At 38.9% G+C, this 25,441-nt stretch overlaps 2 protein-coding genes across 2 annotated transcripts; one reads left to right on the plus strand and one right to left on the minus strand.

The window, feature by feature from the left end:
* Positions 1–272: 272 nt before the first annotated feature.
* yem (yemanuclein) lies at positions 273–5,785 on the minus strand. Its single transcript, XM_014231340.3, has 8 exons — positions 4,528–5,785; positions 4,247–4,456; positions 3,440–4,181; positions 3,234–3,378; positions 2,931–3,167; positions 2,791–2,862; positions 1,543–2,719; positions 273–1,450 (listed from the first exon to the last, which is right to left on the minus strand). The coding sequence occupies exons 1-8, from the start codon at positions 4,834–4,836 to the stop codon at positions 1,379–1,381; spliced, it is 2,964 nt and encodes a 987-aa protein (XP_014086815.1). The 5' UTR covers positions 4,837–5,785; the 3' UTR covers positions 273–1,378.
* Positions 5,786–6,807: 1,022 nt separating this feature from the next.
* On the plus strand, positions 6,808–24,593 carry puf (ubiquitinyl hydrolase 1 puf). The gene is made up of 26 exons (XM_014231286.3): positions 6,808–7,410; positions 7,613–8,830; positions 8,892–9,566; positions 9,622–9,676; positions 9,771–10,761; positions 10,840–11,267; positions 11,793–12,254; positions 12,315–12,584; positions 12,644–12,806; positions 12,876–14,798; positions 15,038–16,079; positions 16,147–16,243; positions 16,304–16,487; positions 16,560–17,089; positions 17,159–17,282; positions 17,342–17,529; positions 17,607–17,877; positions 17,967–18,149; positions 18,292–18,691; positions 18,766–18,862; positions 18,929–19,100; positions 19,166–19,356; positions 19,428–19,780; positions 19,873–20,650; positions 20,715–20,838; positions 21,030–24,593. Exons 1-26 carry the CDS (start codon positions 7,368–7,370, stop codon positions 22,293–22,295), a joined length of 12,228 nt encoding a protein of 4,075 aa, XP_014086761.2. The 5' UTR covers positions 6,808–7,367; the 3' UTR covers positions 22,296–24,593.
* Positions 24,594–25,441: the final 848 nt, after the last annotated feature.

A 25,441-nucleotide genomic window follows, 5' to 3' on the forward strand; every position in this document is an offset into this window, starting at 1 on the left:
ATAAATTCTTTCACATATTAAATATATTTAGCACATGCAATTGAATTGTATTGTTTTCCAAAGAAAGCAGTTGCCCCGTAATTTACAAAAAATCGCTTAAATAAGGAAGAGTAGTATATACATATATATGTATGCACACGCACACTTATCAAGTTTGCCGATTTTAACCAAATAAGATATTTTCATATATTCCCTCCTAAGCCGCTTTTTATGAACAAATAACGAGACAAATATTTGCAATTTAGCAAAACTTAGAAAAAATAAAAACAACATTTTTGTATTATATGCTTTTATTCAGTAATTAAACTTTTTGCAGTCGTAAAAATCAAATTGAATGACTCATGTACTAGACTGGACCCTTTGGATCCATATACTATGTAGACAAGAACATTAAAAGTAGTTTAAGTAGAAACGAACATTTCTGCACAGTTTTTGCTGCTTAATTGATGTTAGAAAATATTTCTTTCTTTTTAATAATCGCTGTTCAACTAATTTATTACAATTATAATATAATTTTAAAATACGAAAATATTGGGGGCAATGAAAAACTAGTACAAATGCAATATAGGGCAAACAAAGTTGACACAAACTAGTTGATTAGATTAAATTTAACTTATAAATAGCAAAAAAAAAAACAAAACGAATGCTTAAATGCTAGGTATAAGTTTGTATTTATGTAGAGTGGATTCTTTGCATATTGTCTTATAATTGCAAAAAACTGTAACTAAAGATATAAATAAATTAAATGATCATCGAACTGCCGTTGAAACGGACGCATAACGAGTACATAACTGAAGATACTTGTGTGCCGAATACAATCGCTATTTAAATTACAAAATATTACACATGCTCCAGTTTAATGTTGCCATCTTCGCAATTAACGTCCGCATACCAACATATAAAAGTATAGTGCAAATGCGCCTTTTCAAAGGTAGCAAAACAATTTTTCGTCTAAAAGAGTTTAATTGTATGTATTTTATGTTGTTGCTCTAGTTTAGTTGCATTTATATAAATACTAAAATCTAATTCGCGACTGTATTTGCTGCGAATCTGTTGATTGTTGGCTTGTTGGTGGTAGCGTTGATGACGACGGCGGAGATGTTACAATTGTCGGTAAAGGCGGTTGTATCAACGCCACTGGCACATTTGCCGAGGCAGACGACGGTGGTGGTGGTGGTAGTTGTGGAACTTCCATATGTGTTGGTAAAAATAATGGCAGTGGTGGCAAAGCGCCAAATGGGTGTTTGCCCATCGTCATACCAGTTACAGTGTTAGTCGTTAAGAACCCCTCGTTCGCTACAGACTGCGCTTGCGCGAAACACGAAAGCGCAGCTGCCGAAATATTGCTTAAATCGGCTGCATCAAATACTACTGCGGGTCATTGAGCGCAGTGATCTTTTTTCGACCCATTTTGTGTTGATGATAGATTAGTCTTTTGTTTTTGCAAATCCTAAAATATTACAATTTTAGAATTAATAAATAACAAATAACGGTCACAATTAAAAACAAATCGTGCATTTTGTTATAAAATTGTTGTCTTACCCCGAGATCTTTAAATGTTCGAACAGCTTGCTTTTCAAAATTTGAAACTCCGACCAACGGCTCTATTTGTTTACTCTTTATGTTTTGACTATTATTGTTGTTCGTGTTACTATTATTATTATTATTGTTTGTTAAGGTGGACGAACCAGATTGGAATACATTCATTTTCATGTTGTCCACTGAGTAGTTCGAAGCTGAATTTTTCTTGTATCGCTGTTTTTGTGACGGCCCCACCTGTGCCCTAACAGTAGCGGGATAGATACTAACGATCTCCACGCCATCCGATTCACTACTGCTCTCTCGTCGATTTGGTGCATTTAGCACTAAGGCAGTTTTTGTGTTGGGCATACCCGTTGTTGTAGTGTTACTATTGCCCGGTCGCAATATATTTTGAGACGTCAGCAATATATCGCTGGGACAACGGTAGTTATCTAAATCTATAACTTGTACGTTTGTCTCCCCAGATTTGGAATGTTTAGGTTGAGATGACATTGATTGAGTGGATGGGCTGACGCTGGTTGGGATCGGTAACGGTGGTAGAATGGCGCTAGATGCTTTAGCTGAGGTGATGGCGGTGTTGCTGTTCAAAACGTTTTGCATACCAAATTCTAAATTTGTTGTAGCAGGAGCAAAGGAAGGTGGCTGCTGTGGCAATTGTGGTTTTTTGCTGTTGTCATAGGTGCTACTGGTACTGGATATATTACTTTGTGTTTGTGGTTTAGCTGCTTTGGTAGCACATTTTCCACCATTCTTGCGTTTTAAACTATTCGAGGCGCTACTACTTGCTACAGATTCCGTATCGGAGTTAGCGTATGAGCTACGGCTGCCTGTAGCGAATTCCTCAAACTGTTTCATATAAGCGTTAGTGGCAGGCGTGTTTTGTGTACCAGCGCTCGAAGCACCCGACCCAGCAGTCATATTTGCTACTGTGGAGCTTCCCGAATTGGAATTGCTACCGTTGTCTTTTTCTTTCTTTTTCTCTTTTGCCTTTTTGGCTGCCGTCTTACGTTTTTCAATCTCGCGTTGTAGTTCTTCGAGACGCATCCAATCTTTTGGCCACAGTTCTACGACCTTTTCTCGCAAAAATACATTGATGAAATCCTCAAGCGTCTCCTTTCGTGTGCCCAGCACTGGATATGAAGTCCAACGTACTTGATATACGTCGTAAAGTAAGTTTCTAGAATACCATAATATTAATTCAGAATGCATTTTTGGAAAGGATTTGCTTAGGATGAGGAGGATGCTTACCGTAAGTTGCTATTCCATGGGAATTTCTTTTTTGGCATTTTTGGTGGATGCTCTGCATTTGTATTAATGGCGCTAAAATATGATTTAACTGTTATATAAGATGGTTCAAGATTGATTGAGTAGACATTGGTTTTTCTTACATTTCAGCTTGTTTTCGTATTTCTCCTTCGAAATTTGCAATAACGCCAGGCATTGCTTCAATGATGGCCTTACGTAACTTACAAAGGGCTCTTTTGCTTTTCATTTTTTCTTCCTTAATACGCAACTGTTTCGCTTTGCGCAAGAAGAAATACTTAGGCAGTATGAGATGATACTCCAAGTGTGCAAAAACCATATTTCTATGATTCTTTTCGATGCATAACAATGCCTCATCGATTCTAAATAGAATTTACATGTATGAAACTCTTTACAATTCAATATAAATACACTCTATTTGAACTTACTTTAAAAATACTTCGACTAGCGAGTCGTCAAACTGGAAACGTTTTCCAGTCATATTCTTCATTTTTACGATTTCCTTAAACTGTTGAACATCCGTAATAATTTCAGCCTCGATGTCTGGAAGCTTAGTATCGCTGGTGCGCAATTCTAAAATATACATTGTGATTCTTTTAAAGGAAACTGGTTTGGTTATTTCATTTATACGTACTTTCTGTGCTTTCCCCAATACTATTTTTCGCTTTCTTCTCTTGTGGTTCACTATCGTGGGAGTCGCTGTCATCACTGGATTCGTCCGATTCACCACTAGTTGAAGAATCGTCTTCATCGGATGACTTACTAGCAGTTGCCTTCAATTCGCCGTTAATTGCTTTTCCTTCAGAGTTGCCACTTTGTCGACTATTATTTCCGCCTTCTTGCATTTTAAGGAAATTGTCACGTTTTGCTTTGAGCATATCCTTGATTGTTGTTGTCTTAACAACTTTTTGTCGACCGCGCTCTTTTTCGGAATCCGAACCCACCGACGATGGTTTGGGTGAGTTCGACGTAGACGAACTACCGATTCCAGTATTTTTGACATTTTTCCCCTTCTTAGTATTACACTCCTGGTTGGTCTTTGGTTTTTTCGTCGGATTAACAGTTGAATTGACGCGGGGACGTTTTTCCTCAGGTTGCGATATGGCACTACCATTTTTGCTGCCCTTTACTGTGTCAGCACTGGACACTTCACCATCTGAATCTACATCTTCTTCGGCATCTTCATCGCTGCTGGACGAGCTATCCGAAGAAGATGAGGATATGATGCGCTTTCTCGGTCGAGTAGGCATTTTTATAATTTCGTCCGTTTTCGTAGTCGTCGATTCAGTGTGAAGTTTTTGGAATTCCAAAGGGCCACAATTGATGTAAAAGCCACCTTCAATTGTTTCCAATTCTTCTGGAATAATTTCATCGTACTGCGAAATGCAATTCAAAATTAATTATTAAATTTAAATGGTTAATAATAAAATGCGCTACATACCGCTTCTGTGTTATCTATAAAAGAGTCAGATTCATCGTATCCTAAGCCAATATCGCAGAGGTCATCTTTTTTGTTACGACCGCGGCCGCTACTGTACGCACTAGCGTATTTTTTTTCCAATTCCCGCGCAATTCTAGCAACATCATCGTCATTGTCATTGAACGGATCAGAGAAACCATTTGTTTTTTGTTTCAATTTTTTCTGCTTTTTCTACATTAGATAATATAATACAATACATATACATTTGTTTGTATTATTTTAACCCGAAAATAGAAAATTACCTTTTCTAAATGCAACAGTCTGGAATAATTGAATTCGGGATACTTGCAAGAATCTGTGGGAAACAATTCTATTGTAAGTCGCATTGATTTATTATTTTTGCGATCAGAGTGCGCATCCGTGACGTTTAACTCATCTGGATTTGGTTGACCAGAAAAAAAATCAACACCGAAACGAGAAGTATTCGTTGATAAAGCACCGCCGCTTATTGCACCTACAACACCGGTAGCAGCACTCCCACCAGCTCCGAAGTTGGATACCGAAGTTGTACTACTTATAGTTGTAAATGAAACTCGCTTCATTTCGGACATTTCGACCGAATTATTATTTTATTTCAACTGAGGTTTGTAAAGTTATAAAGTTTCCAAAGTATGGTGAGCAACATTAATAAACCTAGCAACGTGACTATTCATTGCCTGTGTACATGGAATACGTTAAAATTTTACTACTATCTTGATTCAAAATATATTTATAAATATTAATTAATTAGTTGAACAAAATGTTTTTTGTTTAATGTGTTTTCTCTTCCTTCCATGCAACTATTTTCCTTTTCTTTATACCATTGGCGCAATTGTCTTTTATTCGCTTTACCACTACTTTTATTGCAAGAGTAAACGCACTCATGCACACGCACCACCTTCTCTCGTCTATTTGTTCCCTTGCTTCTATCAACACTACTCCACATATCACATACAATACACCACACTGTGCTGCTGCTTCAGGCGCTGCTTAGGTTTCTGCTACCGCGAATATTTTTTACATATCTGCTGCATGCAGCTCCAGGCCGACGACGTGACTAAAATTTCACACACTTTATAGCTTACTGAGAAATTTCTTCTCCAACTTTATTTAATCACAAAACCATTTATTTTCAATAAATGGCAAATTATTAAGCACTCAACTTTGTAATTATGCAAATTTGCTAATTTTTCATTCGGTTGAATTTTTGCATTTTGTTATTTTGGAGCATCCACAAAAGTCTTTCATTCTCCTTATTCCATTTCGCGGTTGATTTGGTAAAATATAAAACAGTACTCTTTGAAAAAGGAAGCCGCAACTCTTTTCAGAAAGTAGCAACTCTTTTCAGAAAGTACCAACTATTATTATTAAAAGTAGCGCAATTAAAATCTAGTTATAACCAAATGCTTTATCAAAACAAACAATAAAGAATTTGGCGTTAAAATTATTTAAACAAAACATTCTAAATAAGCGATTTATATGAGTATATCCAAATGTCTGTAAACATTTTAGGCATAATAATTGCAACTCTATGCTGTCGAAAATACTAAGTAATCTTATAAATGCAAATATTCAACTACTTTGACATTTTGCGAATGTCAATCAAATGCAATTTCACAAACATGCATTTAGTATAGAGTTGCCAGAAATAGAAGGAACTAAATGTTGTGTTTTACATGTTAGCATTATTAGTAAAATCGAAACTATCCAATTTTTTCGAAATCAGAAGTATATGTGAAGTTTTCAAATATAAAATAAAACTTTTCAAAAGTTAAAAGGACCGACAGAGAGGCAGATTATAATCTATAAGGGAAACGCAGAAAATATTTATATAATAGTTACTGAAGAGATATATTTGGTTTTATCGCATGTATACATATTAACATTAAGATAAAAAAGAAACATCGATAACCTGAAGCTTTCCTAGAAAAATTGGCCACTATTGCAAACAACGTCGAGTTAGCTCCCAAAAATTACCGTACCTTTCCCACAATTCAATATCAAGCGGGTAACTTGTTTTGGAAATTTAAAAAAAAGTAATGTAATCGCTTACGTGTTTCCACAAACGCTTTGGTTTATATTTTTTTCAATCTGAGTTGTCGTCTTTTCCGTATTTCTGCCAACTTCTTATTTCTAGCATCAATCTGAGCATTAAGTACACAATCGCCTTCTTTTTTTCTTCCATATCTTTAAAATTATAATTTCAATGTTTTTATTAATATTCACCAAGAAGAAAACAAATACAACACATTTGACAGCTGATAATCTCCTTTTTCTATGTAAACGGTTAGATTGTTGAACCAGCTTAGAACGAGATTATACCTTTATATTAACAACTTCAGAACTATAAAATAAACGCAGGTTTTCAAACAAACACTAAATATCTTAAATAAAAATACACAGATCACATTTATAGAAAGTTCGAATTGTATTAAATTGTAATGATATATGGTTTTGATTGAAACGATACATACATTCAACATATGTTCCGGCCGGCAGTAAGTTGTGGGTGGTGTTTTGAAAAAGGATATCTGGCAACCTACTGCGAAATAACGTTCATCGACTTCTTCCATTTCTCATTTCTCAAAAGCAGAAAATGTAACGATAAGAAAAAGACACGAAAAGCGTCAAAAAGTGAAAAGTGAGGAATTCTGCGCGAGAAGAAAGGAAAGGAAAAATTCTTGTGTGAAAAATTGTTATTTCGAAAAAATATCATCAATTGAAATAAAAGATTGTTGCATTGACGAATATTGAAATGCAAGGATTTGTATTCAACGATATCTTTTTGAGTAAATGGGAGTCGCAGTAGTGAAAATCCCGACGAGGCAGTGTAGCAAGCAAAGAAACTCGGGTAAGGTAGTAATTGTAGACTCGGACCAACACAAGCAAATACAAAAGCAGAGACAACGGCAGCAGCAACGACCACAACAGCACAGAAAAAGGCAACGTCGGAGCGACCGTTGTGGCTGAATAAAAGACGAATCAACGGTAGCGGTAGCTCCACCGCCATCGACAGCAAACAAGTGTAATTGCAAAGTGCAACTACGGCTACACAGAGGGTGGCGGAGATCTGAGCGTATAACAATAATTATAAAGTGGAACAATGTGTGACGTTTGCTCAGATTTTCTGCATTTGCTGGAGTCGTGTAAGTATTGAAGCATTTTAAAAATACTTAAATTTTAATAATTTCGCCGGTAAGTTGTGAATGACAACGGGTTTTTGAGTCTATACCTATACGGTAGTAGGTCACTGAGAGGGCGGGGTACATACACAATCTATGCAAATAAGCAACTTCAAAATGAAAATATATTAACTTAATTTTTGTTTAAAATTGATTTGATTTTTAGATGAAGTTCGTATAACCAGCAATGATGCAAAACATTCGATTCTTTTAAAAAGCGAGATTGAAACAGCTTTCGGTTACATACAGGCATGGCCACAACGCCAATGTATGTGTCTATATCGGGATCCGAAAAATTTTGAACGTTTTAATCTTGTAGTTCAATCTATGATATGTTTGGCAGTACACCATTTAAAGCATATTGAACGTTTAATTGATGACTACAAGCGGCTGACAGCATGCAGTTTGGGCCAGTCAACATCTGCTGCAGCTCAGGCACAGGTCAATGCGCAATTGGCAGGCGCTAGCAATTCAGCCAAAGACACAACTTTAACATCAAATAATAACGCTGAAAAGGATTCAATAGATTCGACAGTAGAAGTTCCAAAACGAAATGTTCAGGATGAAGATGGCGACATTGAAGAGCAGAATGAGCGTAAGAAACCTAAAAGAGATGCAAGTTCATCTCCACCTTGTGTATCGCCTTCATCACGTAGTGTTAATTCTCCAATAATTCCAACATCACCGCCACCCCCCGCACCCTCAATGCATCTACCGCAATCGAATACAAATATTTCATTAGCAGGTGCCGCACAAAATGCTGAACTAGCGAATTCCTATAAATCTAATTTAAACAGTGGATCACCATCAACTTCTCTATCACAAATAACTGAAGAACCATGGATATTGCCAGAAGTTGAAAAACTCTTCATATTAGTGTCAAAAGTGTTTTTGTTGAATTTCCCATTGTATATTGCTTATAAACACGGCACGCATGCACGTCTGGACGACATTTCTGCTGAAGAGGCGCAACATTTGGCAATCTTTTGTGATTTACATGACAATGAGATACCGGTTTACTTGCTCCGTAATATTACATTGTTTTGCAATTCGGGTGGTTTCACTGCAATGATGTTATGCTTTGAACAGCCGGATCTTCCTGTCACGACCGCCCAGGCTATTACTGCCACAGTTTCAAATATAAAACTGTGGTTAAATTACAGTTGCATTGTGCAGTTGTTTGTACCGTTGCGTAGTCGGGTGTTGCAGTACATGTGCAAGTTATCGGATCAAAATTTACGTTCGGCAGCCACACGAGCGATGGCCGACTTTGTATGGTCTGCTGTGCGTGATCCGCTAGATGCGTCGGTCACTTTCGATGTTGAGGGCCTAGCACTGGCATTTAAGTACTTTATATCAACTACGCTAACAATGCGTTTGGCAGGTGAGACATCTCAATAATAACAGTTTTTAGAAAGTATCTACTCATTCATATTTCTCCATAGGTATGGCACAGATAAACGCACATATAAATCTATTCAACGAAATATGTACCACTGAAACTGTTGGTGAGGTTGAGATTGTGGGACAGAAAATTGCCAACTGGCTAACCGAAAATCAGATTATACAACATTTGTTCGGACCAAACCTACATGTCGAAGTAATAAAACAAGCGCATGTAGTTCTAAATTTCCTAGCAGTGGAAAATCAAATTACCGAAGAGCATATTAAACTAATATGGCAAGCTACTCAACTTAAACATTGTTCCAAGACAATTTTCGATATATTGCCGGCATTGGTAAAAAATCTGGCACCTCGTCCAGCCATGCACTTGTATTCATTACTTTGTCGCATGGATCCCAAAGAGCACACAGAGCAGAGCATTTATATTGCATCTGCTCTAACGAAACTTATTTGGTCGCGAGATAATTCTCGCGCGCAGATGAGCATGATGCAGGATCATCTATTAGCCGCCCATGTGACTGCTTCCAGTTCGGACAGCGGCAGCATGGACGGCAGTAATTCTGACGATGATCCCGGCAATGGTGATGATAGTAGCTTAGCTAGTGGCACCCGTAAAAGCCCGATTGACATAGAAAATGTAGGTTCAGACACTGGAGCACCTCCACCTTGTAAGCAAGCTCGTCATAGGCGTCATGTCTGTGAAGCCAGTTCTGAAGGTGATTTATGGTAAATGTCGATAATATTTTTATAATGACTTCTTATAATCTACAGATAAGGGAAGCCGCTCAAACGTTGAGGACTTGATAAATAAAAAGATCGATATTAAGTGAGTACAAACAATTATAAGTTCATCTTAATATATGGTAAACTGAATATAATTCTTACCTTTTTTTTTATTACAAAACTTTTCAATAATGCAGGATGCAAAATCATCGCATTGTAAATATCATTGACAATTCTAGTAGCGAGGAAGATCTGCAACAAGCCGCACTGGATGTTCAATTGCATCGTAAAAAGTCACGGAAGCGTCGAAAAAACAGCAATTTGCCGCTTACCCGGTTGGCGCACGAAATTGTTGAAGCTATTTGGGATGGTGGCGAGGATGAGGATGCTAGCAGTGATGATGCTGACGATGCCGACGAAGCTGATGGCGAAGTACTAAATGACAGCGATGACTGCAGTGACACCGGCGGTCAAGTTGTGCCCAGCGCCGTATTAAAACATCTGCGTGGTGAGGGTCCTTACATACGCGCCATTGATGAGACTCATATTAGTGAACTTCTGAATGGTGCCGAAATCGATGGCTATTCATCGCCTATGAGTAACAAATCCGAAAAGAATATGGCCGACTTTGATGACGAGGATGTGTCGCCGTGCGAAGAGGAGTTGAGTCAACTGCATGCATTACGGGTTTCGCATAATTGCGTACCGCCCGCATTTGCCGCCGCTGCAATGGTTGCAGCACATTCGAGTATTCAACAACAACAACATCAACAATTGCAACAACAAAAGTCAGTCGATGCCGACTCTGCGGATGTTGTAACGGGCGCTAATGACACCGCTACGAATGCAGCCGCAGTGGCTGCCGTGGCAGCGCGTGTGGATACCGAGATACAGCAACAAGTTGCGAATGTCAATGCCGCTGCTATTGCTGCAGCTTTGGCAGCAGTAATGGTGCGGCGCACTGGAGACGCCAGCGATGCTGACATATTGGGCAATAGTGCTAAGACTGTATCACCCCAAGCTCAATTTGCAGGGCGCGTGTTGCAGAGTAGTGTGCAACAGCCACAGGCAATACCGTTGTCACCGCAACAGACACCACCACAAGCACAACAGCCGTCTTTCAAAATCAATGACGTTTGTCAACCGGGCAATACTTTACTTTGGGATTTGCTGCAAGACGACAAAATTGTATGTAGCTATTCGCATGAAAATAATTTTGATTTGCGAAATTATTTTAACACACATCACTTTTCATATATCTTACAGTTTCAGTTAGGCGAAACTCTAGCACTTGAGGCTGAAAAGGCGCTAGCCACTTTGCTATGCTTCAGTATGGACCGACAATTGCGTACAAAATTCATTGAGGGTTGTCTGCAGAACTTGGCTAGCAATCGCAGCGTTGTCGTGAGTCTGCGTTTGTTGCCGAAGCTTTTCGCATCATTTCAGCACTTTCGCCCGGCCGACACACATCATGTGACAATGTGGGCTGAACGGCAGCATCGTATGATGTATCATTTCTTTAATAACATCAAATTTTATGCTAAACGTCATGCTGAGCTGCAAAACAAGGCGACCGGTGGTGGTGGTGAAACCTCACCTGAAGCGATTATGTACTCACATAAGACACAAGTGTCCGTGCGTCTGCATTTCTTGTCTTCCATATTTTCAACGTTAGGTTCGCCAAAAACGTTTCGGTGAGTTCAAGAAGTTTAGATTTCATTCAATATTTTTTCAATAATTCATAGATTTGAAATTATGTGTTCGAGCGCAATCACACCTTCTTGTCTATGTTGTTGTTGTTATTATTCTAATTATTGTTGTTGTTATTATTCTAATTATTGTTGTTGTAGCGGCAAAATACTGCCGAGTTGACAGTGCTTGGCCGAATAAAATCCGGTTACGTGAACAGGGTTGTCGTGGGAATGGTCTTAACTAGCGATAGTTTGAGTCAGCGTAACTGTTTCAAGCCTACATAAATATGCTCATACTTCAGTATTTTTCGAAAAGTCTTGATTTAAACATATTAAGCTTTTTTTTTTAGCTGACTCGAGCATTTTAAAAAAAATATTTAAATCAAGCATAAATGTGCTGTTTAAATTAGCCGAAATCTCGGCTACCTGTTTACATAGTCAAACTACAGCGATATATGAAAGCGTTCGAATATAATTTTCGTATATGCAATTAAATCGGTAATTTCAATTTCAATACGCAATTTTTAGGTTAACTTTGGAGCAAGTGGATGCATTGTGGGAGTGGCTGGCGCATGACAGCGAATGTGCCGACTGTTATTTTTCGTGGCTGCAGAGTCAGGCGAAGGGCGGTGACCAGCATGCTCTTGGTATTGATGCGTTACAGCATTTGTATTTGAAAAAGCTACCTGAACTGCGACCCGAAGAATTCTCCATGGTGGCACTCGGTCTCTTTCAACAGCTGTGCAGTTTGGCTCGAATGGCTATTGCTCACTACGAGAAGCAAACCGACTCAATATCATCGACATCCTCAAATATAGTCGGTATGTATCATCTGTGGAAAATCGCCTTGCGTGCACACAACACCGAAGTGTCGCTGGCTGCTATTCAATACATAAATATGTACTACATGGGTCAACAGTTGCGCTTGGAAAAGGAGTTTGTGTCCCAATGCATGGATAATTTGGTGCAAGCGACCAATACATTGGAAAGGTTTGTATTAACTCAATTTTGTGTCGCGTGAAAAAAAAATTAAAGTATTTTATCTTGCAGCAATGAGGATGAGAACGCATTGATGTGTGTACAGCGTGGCTTGATGCTACTCAATACACATTTGGAAACATTCCGTCGGCGGTATGCATTTCATTTGCGACGCTGGGCCATTGAGGGCAAGGGTGTCTGCTCGCATAGCAATCTGAAGAATGAGGCTGCTGGGCCGGCCATTCGAATCGTCCTGCAACCGGCTGGGCTCTCCGAAAAATCCGTCCTGCACATGCATGCGTGCGACTTAATTGCCGAACTGAAGGCTGAGATATCGAAATGGTAGGTCTGCTTCAGTATTTTATTATGCATCATTTGAGAATTAAATATTTTTTGACAAGGTGGGAAAATCTACAAGTAACCACTAGCAGCAGCGGCGTGTCGGCGCCAGTTTTAGGACTTTTACTGAGCGACGGTCCGTTACGTATTATAACGCAAGGTCAAGAGTTGACATCTGATTATGATGAGCGCAGTTTGGGTGATGCAGGCTTCAAGGACAACCAGGTTACTTGAAAATTCTTTTACATTTCATTACATACTTGCTAACCTCACATTTTTTACTTTTAAATTAAGATCGTTTATGTGTCGCTGGGTGGCCGAGGTGCACGACGCAAGGAAACGAATCTGGATCACCCATCCATGCAGCCTCCACCGCCGAAAGAATGTTTACCCACAGTATTATTGCTGCAGTCGCGCTACTTTGAGAAGCTCTTTTGTTTGATGCAAACGTTGGGCGATATGAAGCCGCAAAACAGCAATTTACAAATGCACACCAAAGCACAATTGCTGTCGAGACGCGTGTGGGACATACTGGCGATACTGCCAACGAATCCACTAATACTGGATGCATTTAAAGGACTCAGTAATGATTTGAACGCGTTCGAGCGGCTCACCAGCGAAGAGGAGCAGGCAAATAAACGCAAAGAAATCAAGCAGAAGTTGAACGAGTTGCTCGATGCGAATAATTTGCAAAAATTCATGTACTCATTGCACATTGTGGAGAGTCTGACCGTGAACAGTGTGTTGCAGCAGAAAGGCGTAGGTGGCAATAATTCGACGTGTTGCGGTTTTGGCGGCGGTGGTGTTAACGGCAATGTAATACCTATGGATCAATACGTACGTAGTGGTAAAGGCGGTAGCGGCACTTCTAAACGTAGTTCCAGTCGCCGTCGGAATAGCAACGAAAACTCAAACGCAAAAGACGAAAATAAGCGCAACAACAGTGGCAATAGCAGCGGTGGCAGCAGCAGCTGCAGTGGTAGTGGCAGCGGCAGCGGTAGTGGAAGTGGCAGCAGCGCTGGAACCGCATTGGAGTCTCTGTCGCACAAAGACAACTTTGAAAACACTGTACAAAAGGAAGGCGGTAGTGCCAGCGATGAATTGGCCAATGAGGATATGCCAAATCATGACAAGGAAAACAATCAACCATTGGCGGGACGGCCCAATAAACGGCTGAAACGTAGCGATAGCAATGCCAACTTGAGTGATGATAAAGAGAGTCGACTCGCTATCAACGCTGTGGATACCGGCAGTGGTTCTGCTGTCGGCGGCACTAATAGTACAAGCGGTGGCGCATGCGTAACAACAGCGAGCAATGCACGTACTGCCCATGATCTGAAATGGAGTGAGGTTTTTGTTCGTTGTGGTGGTTTGCGTTTGCTTTATGAGATCTTCATTTCCGGTCAGCTGCAGCAAAGCGCGCATCCTCGCGAAATGCTCAACGAGTGGCGTCACGATTGTTTGGCTAGCCTTCTGCGCGTACTCTGGCTCTTGGGGTTCGAGGAAGTGCAGGCCGAAGATATGCATGTGGTAGTTTCACGTCCACATGCTTTTATGCTTGAATTAATGAATGTAGATCCATGCCTGCGTCGACTTGCGTCTATACTTAACGACGAAGCCTATCAAAACTATGCCGCGCTTATACCGACCACACAATATCAATATCAGTATCCATACCAATATCATCATTTGCGCACGGGGTTTTGGGGGCGTGCACAGGTCGTACAATTCACTATGAATATAATGGTGAGTTTTGTTCATGCATCTGCAGAGGCTCGTCGTCTGCTTTGGACGCAATCGGATTATTGTAATTGGGTACAAAAATTCATATTGGAGGATCCCGAGCCGGCGGTAAGACGTGAAATTTGCGCTGGACTCTATCGCATTTGTTTGGGCAATTCACAAAGCTATCAAGTGCTCTTAGCGCCATTACTGCGTAAGCTTATCTCGTTCTTACCGCTTGCCGAGAAGATGACGTCTTATGTGCAGCACACGCAGTATTTACTGTCGGATGAGGGTAAGGAGCCGTATGGACCGGCGTGTCGAGACTACTTTTGGCTGCTCGCACGGCTTGTGGACACTATGACACCGGATATGGTGAAGTGCTCACTGGATGGTGAAAGCGAAGGAGAGGCTATTGATATTGAACGCTTGTGCCAGTCTGTTTCACAGAGCATACTGACACGTGATTTCTTTGAAACTCGACATGGCTATCAGGTAAAATTTGCTATTTTACAAACGATATTAGAGCGAAAGCAATTTACATTACTCTCAACAACAATGCATCTATGCAAACATTTTTTATCTGTCCACATTTGAAGATCTTAATCTCATAATTATACTTTTAAGAAAAATCTCATCATTATTCTTTTAAGTCAGAGACGCTAATTATAGAACCTCAGTGTATTTTTAACGACGCAATATTTCTTGTTTTTGTTTGTTTTTTATTGCTACAGGATGATGGCCTCGTTGGACTTATCAATTTAATGTCGAATTTCGTTAAATACGATCCAACCTTCAAGTTCAGCGGTTCGGCATTACAGTTCATTGATAAAATTTTTGAGTTTCTCTTTGACATGCCATCACCGTTGAATCGACACAAGCCGAAATGTAAATCGGCTACATCGCGAGCTGCCGCTTATGACTTATTGGTGGAGTTGTGTAAGAATTGTCCCAAGAATTATGTGTTTTTGCATGCGAAGCTCTTAGCACAGCATACGCCCGGCGTTAAGGCACCCTATCCGTGGGACTATTGGCCACGCGATGAAGGCCGTTCGGAGTGCGGCTACGTGGGTTTAACGAATTTAGGCGCCACTTGTTACATGGCCTCCTGCATACAACATCTGTATATGATGCCACAGGCACGTGCGGCCATATTGAATGTACCGCCGACGGGCGCACAAAAGCATGGACCCACACTTTTGGAACTACAACGCATGTTCGCCTATTTGCTTGAATCGGAACGTAAAGCATACAATCCACGGTCCTTTTGTCGTGTCTATCAGATGGATCATCAACCGTTAAATACGGGCGAACAAAAAGATATGGCGGAATTCTTTATAGATCTTGTCTCCAAGTTGGAAGAGATGACGCCAGAGCTGAAAGATCTTGTAAAGCGTCTATTTTGCGGAACCCTCAGTAATAATGTGGTGTCGCTCGACTGTGGACACGTGTCGCGTACAGCTGAGGAATTCTATACGGTGCGTTGTCAGGTTGCTGATATGCGTAATCTACAGGAATCGCTGGATGAGGTCACCGTCAAGGACACACTGGAGGGCGACAATATGTACACATGCTCACAGTGCGGCAAGAAGGTGCGTGCAGAAAAACGCGCCTGCTTCAAGAAACTACCACAAATTTTGTGCTTCAACACGATGCGATACACGTTCAATATGGTGACAATGCTAAAGGAGAAAGTCAACACGCACTTCTCTTTTCCCATGCTCTTAAATATGACCGACTATGTGGAGAAGACGCTGATGCCACACCAATATAAGGGTAAGTTCCGTAACTCTCTGCTCTAAGCAAGTTATAATTCTCTATTACTTGGTTGTTCGTGTCACAGAGGAGCGTGAAAAACGGAAACAAGAACAGGAAAATAAGAAAGCGAACGCTGTAGATGCCAACAAAGCTATGGATGACGATATTGAGGAGTGTCTAGAGTAAGTAATCAGTGAATAAAGCAAAACTGTGCCGATCAATCAACTATTATGAACTTATAGATATGAGCTAGTTGGTGTAACTGTACACACGGGCACGGCAGATGGCGGTCATTACTATAGTTTTATTAAGGAACGCAACAAATCGGCGCTGCAACATGATCGCTGGTTCCTATTCAACGATGCTGAGGTGAAACCGTTTGATCCGTCACAAATTGCGGCCGAATGCTTTGGTGGCGAAATGACAGTAAGTAGAAGTAGTGACGCCAACTACCTAATGGAATTATTGTTACGTTGCTGAATTTACCAAATTTTGCAGAGCAAAACATACGATTCTGTAACGGAGAAATATATGGACTTCAGTTTTGAGAAGACAAACTCGGCCTATATGTTATTTTACGAGAGACGTCTGCCAGAGCACTTAAAACAGCGACACTCTGAACTCTTGGCATCGCCTACTGCCAGTTCACGCACAACAGAGACCACCGATAAAGCTAGTGCATTAAAAGATGACGAAGAGTTAACCGTTAAGTCAGACACCGGCAAAACTGATGACAAAGAAAACGATGAGAATGAAAAGAGCAATGCTAAAATGACAAACAGTGAGTTGATTAACTCGCCGAGTGAAAAGCCGGATACAAGCAGTTCTGACGCGCCAAGTAATGAGCCGCAGGCGTCCACTTCTGCCGCAGCTGCCACAGCTGCAAGCAGCAAGCCGACAACGGACGCTGTTGCTAAAAGCGCGCGCATGCAGATACCAATTTTAAATAAAGAACTGGAGGACTGGATATGGCAAGATAACCGACAGTTCTTGCAGGATCGTAACATATTCGAGCACACATATTTCAAGTAAAAACTACTAAAAAATTCCATTGTTGTTTATGTACATATATGTTAAAAAAAATGTAAATATTCCAGCTTTATGTGGCAAATATGCGGTCACATTCCACAAACACTACTGGCGCAAACCGACGTCACTTGCATGGCAGCCAAGTTGTCCGTTTCATTCTTCATAGAAACCTTCATACATGCCAAGGAGAAGGTAGCTTGTAAATTTCTTGCTTTTTTGTGCCAAATTTAATGTTCGCTTTTTCGTTATAGCCCACAATGGTACCCTGGATTGAGTTGTTAACAAAACAATTTAACGCCAGCCAAGAAGCCTGCGAATGGTTCCTCACACACATGTCAATCGAACCGTGGTGGCCTGTGCAAGTGCTCATACAATGTCCAAATCAAATGGTGCGCCAAATGTTTCAGAGGCTCGTTATACATGTCATACAAAGGCTAAGGCACGTACATCCTATACAGTTTAACTGATTTTTCAAGACTTTTCTATATAATAACCGCTTGCTTGCTTCATTAGCAGATCTTCGCATGCTCATTTGTATTTGAAAACTGATACCGATGACGATGGCAAAGAGGTGATGGGCAACGCTTCATGCGTAACACGTTTCATTAGCTCCCTGATATTACTAATGGAACACGGTGCTAAAGCGCATTTGCGTCATTTGTCCGAATTTTTTGGCCTGCTCTTCGAGTTTTCACGCATGGGCGACGAAGAGACGGTGTTTTTGCTGCGAATCAATGTGATAAAGAGCGTGGCCGATTTTTACTTAGGCAACAAGACACAGGATTGTGTAAGTACTGTATGCATAAAATATTTCGAAATTGAGGAATTTTTTTTTGTCGAAAATTACTACAATGTGTTTTTTTTTTTTTTTTTTAGATCGACGTTGGCTCCGATAATGATGATAATTCGTCAGATGAGGCTTTGTCAGTGGACAAAACACGTCCCGCATCGTTGGACAAAATGATTGCGTTGGTGGCGAATTTGGTGGAACGTTCGCGCGGACAAGACTTCCGGTTGCGACTTTCAACAAAAGACTACAATGCGATAGCCGGTGGCAAAGTAAGAAAATAGCGCAAATTCTATTTTTTAACAATCAACTTTTACAAATAGATGTTGATCATGTAATTTCGTTTAGTTTAAGCTATGCAAAGTAGATATGCAAATACTTAAAGCTTTTTGCACTTTTCCCCTTTTACAACAGGGTTTTCCTTTCTTATACCAACAAATCAAGGATAATATTAATCCACATCAGACCAAGCACCTTATACATGCCCTATGCCGTTGGGATGATCGTTTAGCGAATCAAATAATTACCATGCTCTTCTCGTCTGTAACCAAGCACACGGAACTTTGTGGTCCATTTTTTAAGCTACTAACGCTACTTACCGAAACTCAAGGTGGTCCGTCAGGTTTGCCTTGTTTCTCCCAGCTGGTTTTGCAGCGTGTTTGGGACGCTGCGGAGTACTGCCCTCAGTCGGCGCTCGATTGGCTCGCATTTCAAGCGCCAAAAAATAAAATTGCACATGCTTGGATACTACAATCGGCTGATAATTGGGTGGAGCAGTATTTGCTGGCACACAATAATTCACGCGTGCGCAATGGTATATATACTGCTCTAGTATTTTTAGTTGCATACAAAATAATTTAATCGAAAATTTATTGATTAATTTCACAGCTGCTGCGTACTTGTTGGTGTCATTGGTGCCATCGCAACCGTTTAGGGCAAATTTCCGCACACATTCGCTCCATAAACTATCGGCACACGTCTATCGGTGAGCACAATGTGCATTTTAATGTAAATTAATATAACATAATATTATAATTTCTATTTGTTGCAGCGATTTGAATAGCGACGCTCAAATTATTTTGCACAACATCATCAACCTGTTACTGCGCCTGCTACGACCGGCACGTGCTTATGCAGACATCGGTGTACATGGCACTACCAAGCTCACAACTTACTTTAGCCTACTCAGTTACTGTATGGTTTCGAAGACTGAAAAACTAATGGTAAATCATATATTGATCATAACACCGAATCTACATTATACTAACCACAAATTGCACGATTGCAGATTGGGCCCTATATGCGCGCTCTATGGGATCTATTTCATCCGCGTTTGTCGGAGCCCAGCGTTCCAGCACATCACAACAAGCACGCGCTACTCGCATTTTGGCACCACTCGATTGTCGATTGTCCGGAAAATGCGCTGATTGTCGCAAATTGCCATGAAATAACACGAAATATTGCATTTAATTATATTCTGTAAGTAATCGAGCATAAGTCATAAGGTTGCATCAAAAAAAAAAAAATCTCATAAATTATAATTAACACAGAGCGGACCATGATGACTCAGAGATTGTTGCTTACAATCGCGCAATGCTGCCCGCCTATTATGGTCTCTTGCGTTTATGTTGCGAACAAAGTCGAGCACTCACACGGCAACTAGCCGCACATCAGAACTTGCAGTGGGCTTTCAAGAACATCACGCCACATCCGACGCAGTACGCGGCAGCGGTCGATGAGCTATTTAAGTTAATGGCATTGTTTGCGGCGCGTCATCCGGATGCCAGCGAGCAGGAGCAGCATGAAGTGTCTACATTCCGTCGCACAACACTTTCAGCGTACTTGACAGGATTGGATGCGCGCGTCTCCTGGGGCACGCTCATAAATGCATTACGTATTTTGGGTAAGACAGTAAGCAGTAGATTTCACCTGCATACTATAGAGTTACACATTTATATAATTCATTTTCAATTAATTTCAATCACATATGCGCAGTTGACAACGACGAAGACCGACTGCTCGTCATCTACAATGGTGGAATCGAGATGTGTTTTGAAGCGCTACATACGCTACATTCCATGCATCACGAAGCAACGGCTTGCCACGTATCAGGCGATCTACAGGAGCTCCTTAGCGAATTGGTATTGCTTCTAACTACGCTGCGCATGAGTACGCGCCTGGATGCGCCTTCGGCAGCAGCTAACGCCAACAAAAAGCAGCTGCAGCAGCAACAACAACAACAGCGTTTGCCCGATGCCGTCAAACGATTGGCCACGTTTCTCAATACATTTAATCCACCGGAAATCTGCCGCCTATCACTCGAAGTGCTCAAAGAGTTGGTACGCAATCCCAGCTTAGATGTAACCAGTATACTGGCACCCATACTCATTAACTGCCATCTCTCCGTGGCAAATGCGCCCAGTAATATCGGACCACTTGGACCGTATTTTCCGCGACGCGGCACCAAAGCGCCCTGGCCAACTATGTCGAAGAACACGCCACGTCCACCACGTCCCATGGTGCAGATGAGCATACCACATGGTGAGATATTACAGAAGGGTGTTGATATCGAATACGATGCGCAGGTGGAGGCATTCTATCGTCCGTATCATGACTTCCTGGATGTGATGATGCGCATGGCGGTGAACACAAATCAATTGAATGAGACTCTGGTGAAACTGAGCTGTTTGGTGGCGATAGAGGCGGCACCGTTGCATTTTAACTTGTTTCCCAAATTTTGGGTGGGCATCTACAACAACAAAACCACAAACAAGTATGTGTTGTTAGTAAAGTGAAATTTCGAATACCTATCAATGCTGTTCTTTATCGTTTTACAGATACGCCGATTTGCTAATCAACAATCAATATATAGTGGAATATATACATATAATTTTGCGCGACGAACGAGTTTCACTCAGTGATCATTACATAAGAAATTTCTTAGAAATCTATTATCCGAAGGTAAGTAACATGTTATTGGAAATTAAGGTTCAATTTAACTTGTGAACTTAAAATCCGGTCTGCTTAACCCAAAGTCGTGTATTCGGCTACAAATTTCTTTCGAACATTAGAGAAAGTGGCTGATATCGGTTGCTGTGCCTCTTTATATGTATATACATTTGATGGATTTTAAATTTTCCTTCATTACCTAGATATCCGCCCAGTTGCCCATTGCACGTCTGCTATACACTATCAGCTATTCGATGCACTCAAAGGAGGATCTGGATGATCTCTGTGGCGATTTGTTTGCCATCCGCGTGATAGCACAATGTACAGGTATACCGACTTCCGTCCGCAAACAGTTGAGAGGATCACTGAAAGCACTGCTGTACAAGAGCTCGCGCTACCAAGAAGTAGCTGAATTGGAAATATCCCAAAACAGAAAACCCAAAGTAGCTACTACCACCAATGCTGAAAAAGCTCCAGCGAAATCTGATGAAGAAGTGAGTGCAAAAAGTACGCCTGCGAGCGCCAATCCGAAAAGCAGCTCACCCACCCCGAAATTGAGCGACACGAAGGAAGCTGCTGAAAACGTAGAAATGGAGGTGGATAGCGAAGCTGATACAAATAAGAGTGGTAAGGACGTCAAGAACGGAGTAGAGGCTATGGAAACAGATAAAACTCCGCTTGGCGACAGGAAGGATAACAGTGGTAATAGTGCGAGTAAAAGCGTTGTTTCTACGGCTGAAAAGGCCGAAAATTATGCCGAACATACTGCCAAAAAAGTCACAGAAAAAACCGACAAAGACGTAACAGAGGAGAAAGAAAAGAAAATCGACGAAGAAACGAAAAAGTCTACACCAACGAAAAACCAACCGGATGCTGAAGAAACCGCAGCTAGTGGCAGCCAAGGCGGTGCTTCTACGACCGCTACCGCTGTAGAACAGAGCAAGAGCATACAAAAGAAGTCTACAGAGGTGCGTCTGTACGAGGAGCATGAAAAGCGCATCAAACTTTTGCTTACCATGGAGACATACATCAAGAGCATACTGGTGCTAATGCAACGCGATGAGTGCAGCACTTCGCCAACACCTGCTACAACCGGTGGCGGAGATGAGAGCGAAACGACTGCAGATGTATCGGAGGCGGCTTGCAAAAGAGGCACGACTATTGCAGTTGCTCCGACTACGCCATCACCGTCTTCCGGCTCGGCTGGCAACAAGACCGATTCGACTCCTGATAAAAGTGAGGAGAAGACATTGCGGTGTGAGGAGCAAAACGACGCAAAGGCAGGAGACTCAAGTGACAGCCACAACTCGCCGACTAAGCTGCATACCAGCAAAGCATCGGATAAGGAAGAGAGTGACGTAGCAACAAACGCAAATCCAATAGCAACGACACAGCCAACAACAACAATGACACCAACTCCCACGATATCGGCGGCCACCGCAGCCGCCCTACATTCTCAACAAATTTAGTTATCATTCAATGATTTGCTAAACATTTTGTTTTTCGGCAAACTGCTGGAATAGTGTCGCGACTAAGTTGAAAGTTGAGTGCGTAATAGTGAAGGGCGGCGCATGCGCTATTTAGTTGCAATGGCGATAACATTTTGTTAACTCTTACTTAGTTATTGTTATGCCAGTCAATTATTTTCTTTATCTACTTAAAACTAAAATCATTAGCTCATTAGATATATTGAAAGTTCATTACCGTTGAAAGAACCGTTATTTTGGATTGTCGCCCTACAACGTTTTAAAGTACCTTTTGCTTAAGCTAGGTAGAACTACATAAATGTATAATATAATGAAATTTGAATTTTTTCCACACTCGTGTGCTTGTAATTACCACATACACGCACACACACACACCCACGCCTGCTTAGTGAATGTTATTTTCTTTTTCTTACCATTTATTTGAATTGTCAAATTAGTGCTATGCATTAACTTGACTTTCATTCTTTTGTTTGTGTAACACGATTTAACAGCGTATTACAATATAACATATAAATATATTAACCTAATAAATAATATATGATGCTATTAGAATTTCTGGCCCAAGGTCAAAAATACTTACATGTGTGAAAAGTAGAAACAATGAAGAAGCAAAAAAAAAAAACGAAAAAGTGCTGACCTAAGGTTGGCCGTGTGAGCATAAAAAAATTATAATAAACTGAATTTTTAATTAGGCAACACGTAAATTGCTATTCACTGCATAATTTTCAGTTTGAGATCAGCAAGAGCACTTGTATTTATTCTCCTCCAATGCTTGCAATTTCAATTCAAAATTTATACATACATATTATAGTACCTATATTATCTATATATAGCATACTTTCATTCAAAATTTAGGTGTCATAAGCAAAGTTCCTATTTTCTATTTACGACCACCCTGAATTCACCCGGATTTCACATCTAACGATCATGTAATATACGAGTACACTTTAATAAGTTTTACCCTAAAATTCTTTATCACACTGGTCTCAAACTGGAGAGTTTGTAAATAATTATCGAATAGACCGAACAGCGACAAAGAAAAAAATAATATAATAAAATAAAATTTAAAAAATATAAATAAAAAAAAATTAAAAAGAAAATAAACTAAAAAAAATTATGAATATCAACTGATTGTATATTATAAGTTAATTAGTTAAGCTCGACTACAAAGAAGCAACAGCAATGCCACAACGTCAAAGCAGACTTAAGAAAACGCAAAATAAATTATGACAAAAACACAAAATTTATTCCAAAATTATATTGAATATTCGATTAGAGACAACAAATACACCCATATGAAAATATAAACGAAAAGGCAAGAAGATAACACGCCTGCATATATAATTAATATATATTTCGTTATTTTATATATATACTTACACACAAATAATGTTGCTTGCACACACTTACAGGCATGAACACACACATACGCGTATGAACAAGTGTATGCTGATTTTATACATACGATTTGCAACATATTAAGGAAATTATCGAGGAACATTTTCCCTTTTTTAGTTTGTTGATCAATAGATTTTGAGAGATATTTTTTTATTCGCTTTGTATATTTTTTTGTCGTCCATAACGTGAACTAATTATTAATGATTGATTTCTTATAAACATACATACATATACATGCACATAGGCACTACATTGGGTGCACCCTTCGTATATATTAAAAACATTTTCCGATCTCAAAGTTTTTTTCCTTTGCTTAAGCTTTACAACAGCGAAAATCATGTAATAATAGATATATTAGACATTTGTTCACTCAAATTTTTACAAACAACTATAAATTTGTTGCTAATATATGATTTATGCATTGTGCATAGTTAACGGTATAAACCTTTCAAATTTTGTTTTACTTTTTATTCGAGTATGAACTTTTGTGGTTGATTTCTGATTCAGATCGGTTATAATCGTTTTATTCATTTCAAATTAAAATCTTAGGGAATATGTTGACATATATATATGCATGTCAACATTTTTAGCGTCTTTTAGTGGTGTTTATATTTATTATTTAAAAAAATCTTGTTTTTTAATTATAATTTATTTAAATTTTGTTTTATTTTATTTAATTTTAATATTTTTTTTTTTTTATTATATTATATGTTTTTTTTCATTTGTAACACCCAGAAGGAAAAAGCAGACCCTATAAAATATATACATAAATGATCAGCATGCTGAGCTCAGTTGATTTAGCCATGTCCGTCTTTGCACCTGTCTTTTCATCACTAAGAAGCTGCTCATTTGGAACGACCGATATCGGATCACTATAGCATATAGCTGCCATACAAACTGAACAATTGGAATCAAAATACAAATTGAACGATCGAAATCAAGTTCCTGTAAGGAACCTTTGTATTTGTGATGGGAAGCTTCGGTGTAACGAAATTTAACGTTTTTTCTTGTTTTATTATTTTTTTTTTTTTTTATTTTATATTTTTTTATATTTTGTTTTTTTTTATATATTGTTTTTTTTTTATATATAGTTTTTTTTTATATTTTGTTTTTTTTTTATATTTTGTTTTTTTTTGTTTTTTTTTTATATTTTTTTTTTTTTTTTATATTGTTTTTTATATTTTTTTTTATATTTTTTTTTTATATTGTTTTTTATATTTTTTTATATTATTTTTTTTTATATTGTTTTTGTTTTATATTTTTTATTATATATTGTTTTTTTTTTATATTTTGTTTTTATATAGTTTTTCAACATTTTTTTGTTCATGTTTTTCTTTTATTTGTTGTTATATAGTTTTTTTTTTTTTTATATTTTTTTTTTATATATTTCTTTTTCTATATAATTAAAAAAAATTTTTTTTTTTTTACTTTTTTTTATTTATTTTTTTAAATATTTTTTTTTATCCATTTTTTTTATATATTATTTTATTTTATATAATTTTTTTATACATTATTTTATTTTATATAATTTTTTTTATACTTTTTTTTATATTATTTTTTATATTATATTTTTTATATTTTTTTTATATTATTTTTTATATTATATATTTTTTATATTATTTTTTATATTATATTTTTTATTATATTTTTTATATTATTTTTTATATTATATTTTATATTATATTTTTTATATTTATTTTTATCCATTTTTGTTTATATATTTTTGTTTG

Source organism: Bactrocera oleae, chromosome 2 (assembly GCF_042242935.1).
Source record: "Bactrocera oleae isolate idBacOlea1 chromosome 2, idBacOlea1, whole genome shotgun sequence".
In the NCBI taxonomy this organism is placed as follows: Eukaryota; Metazoa; Arthropoda; class Insecta; order Diptera; family Tephritidae; genus Bactrocera; species Bactrocera oleae.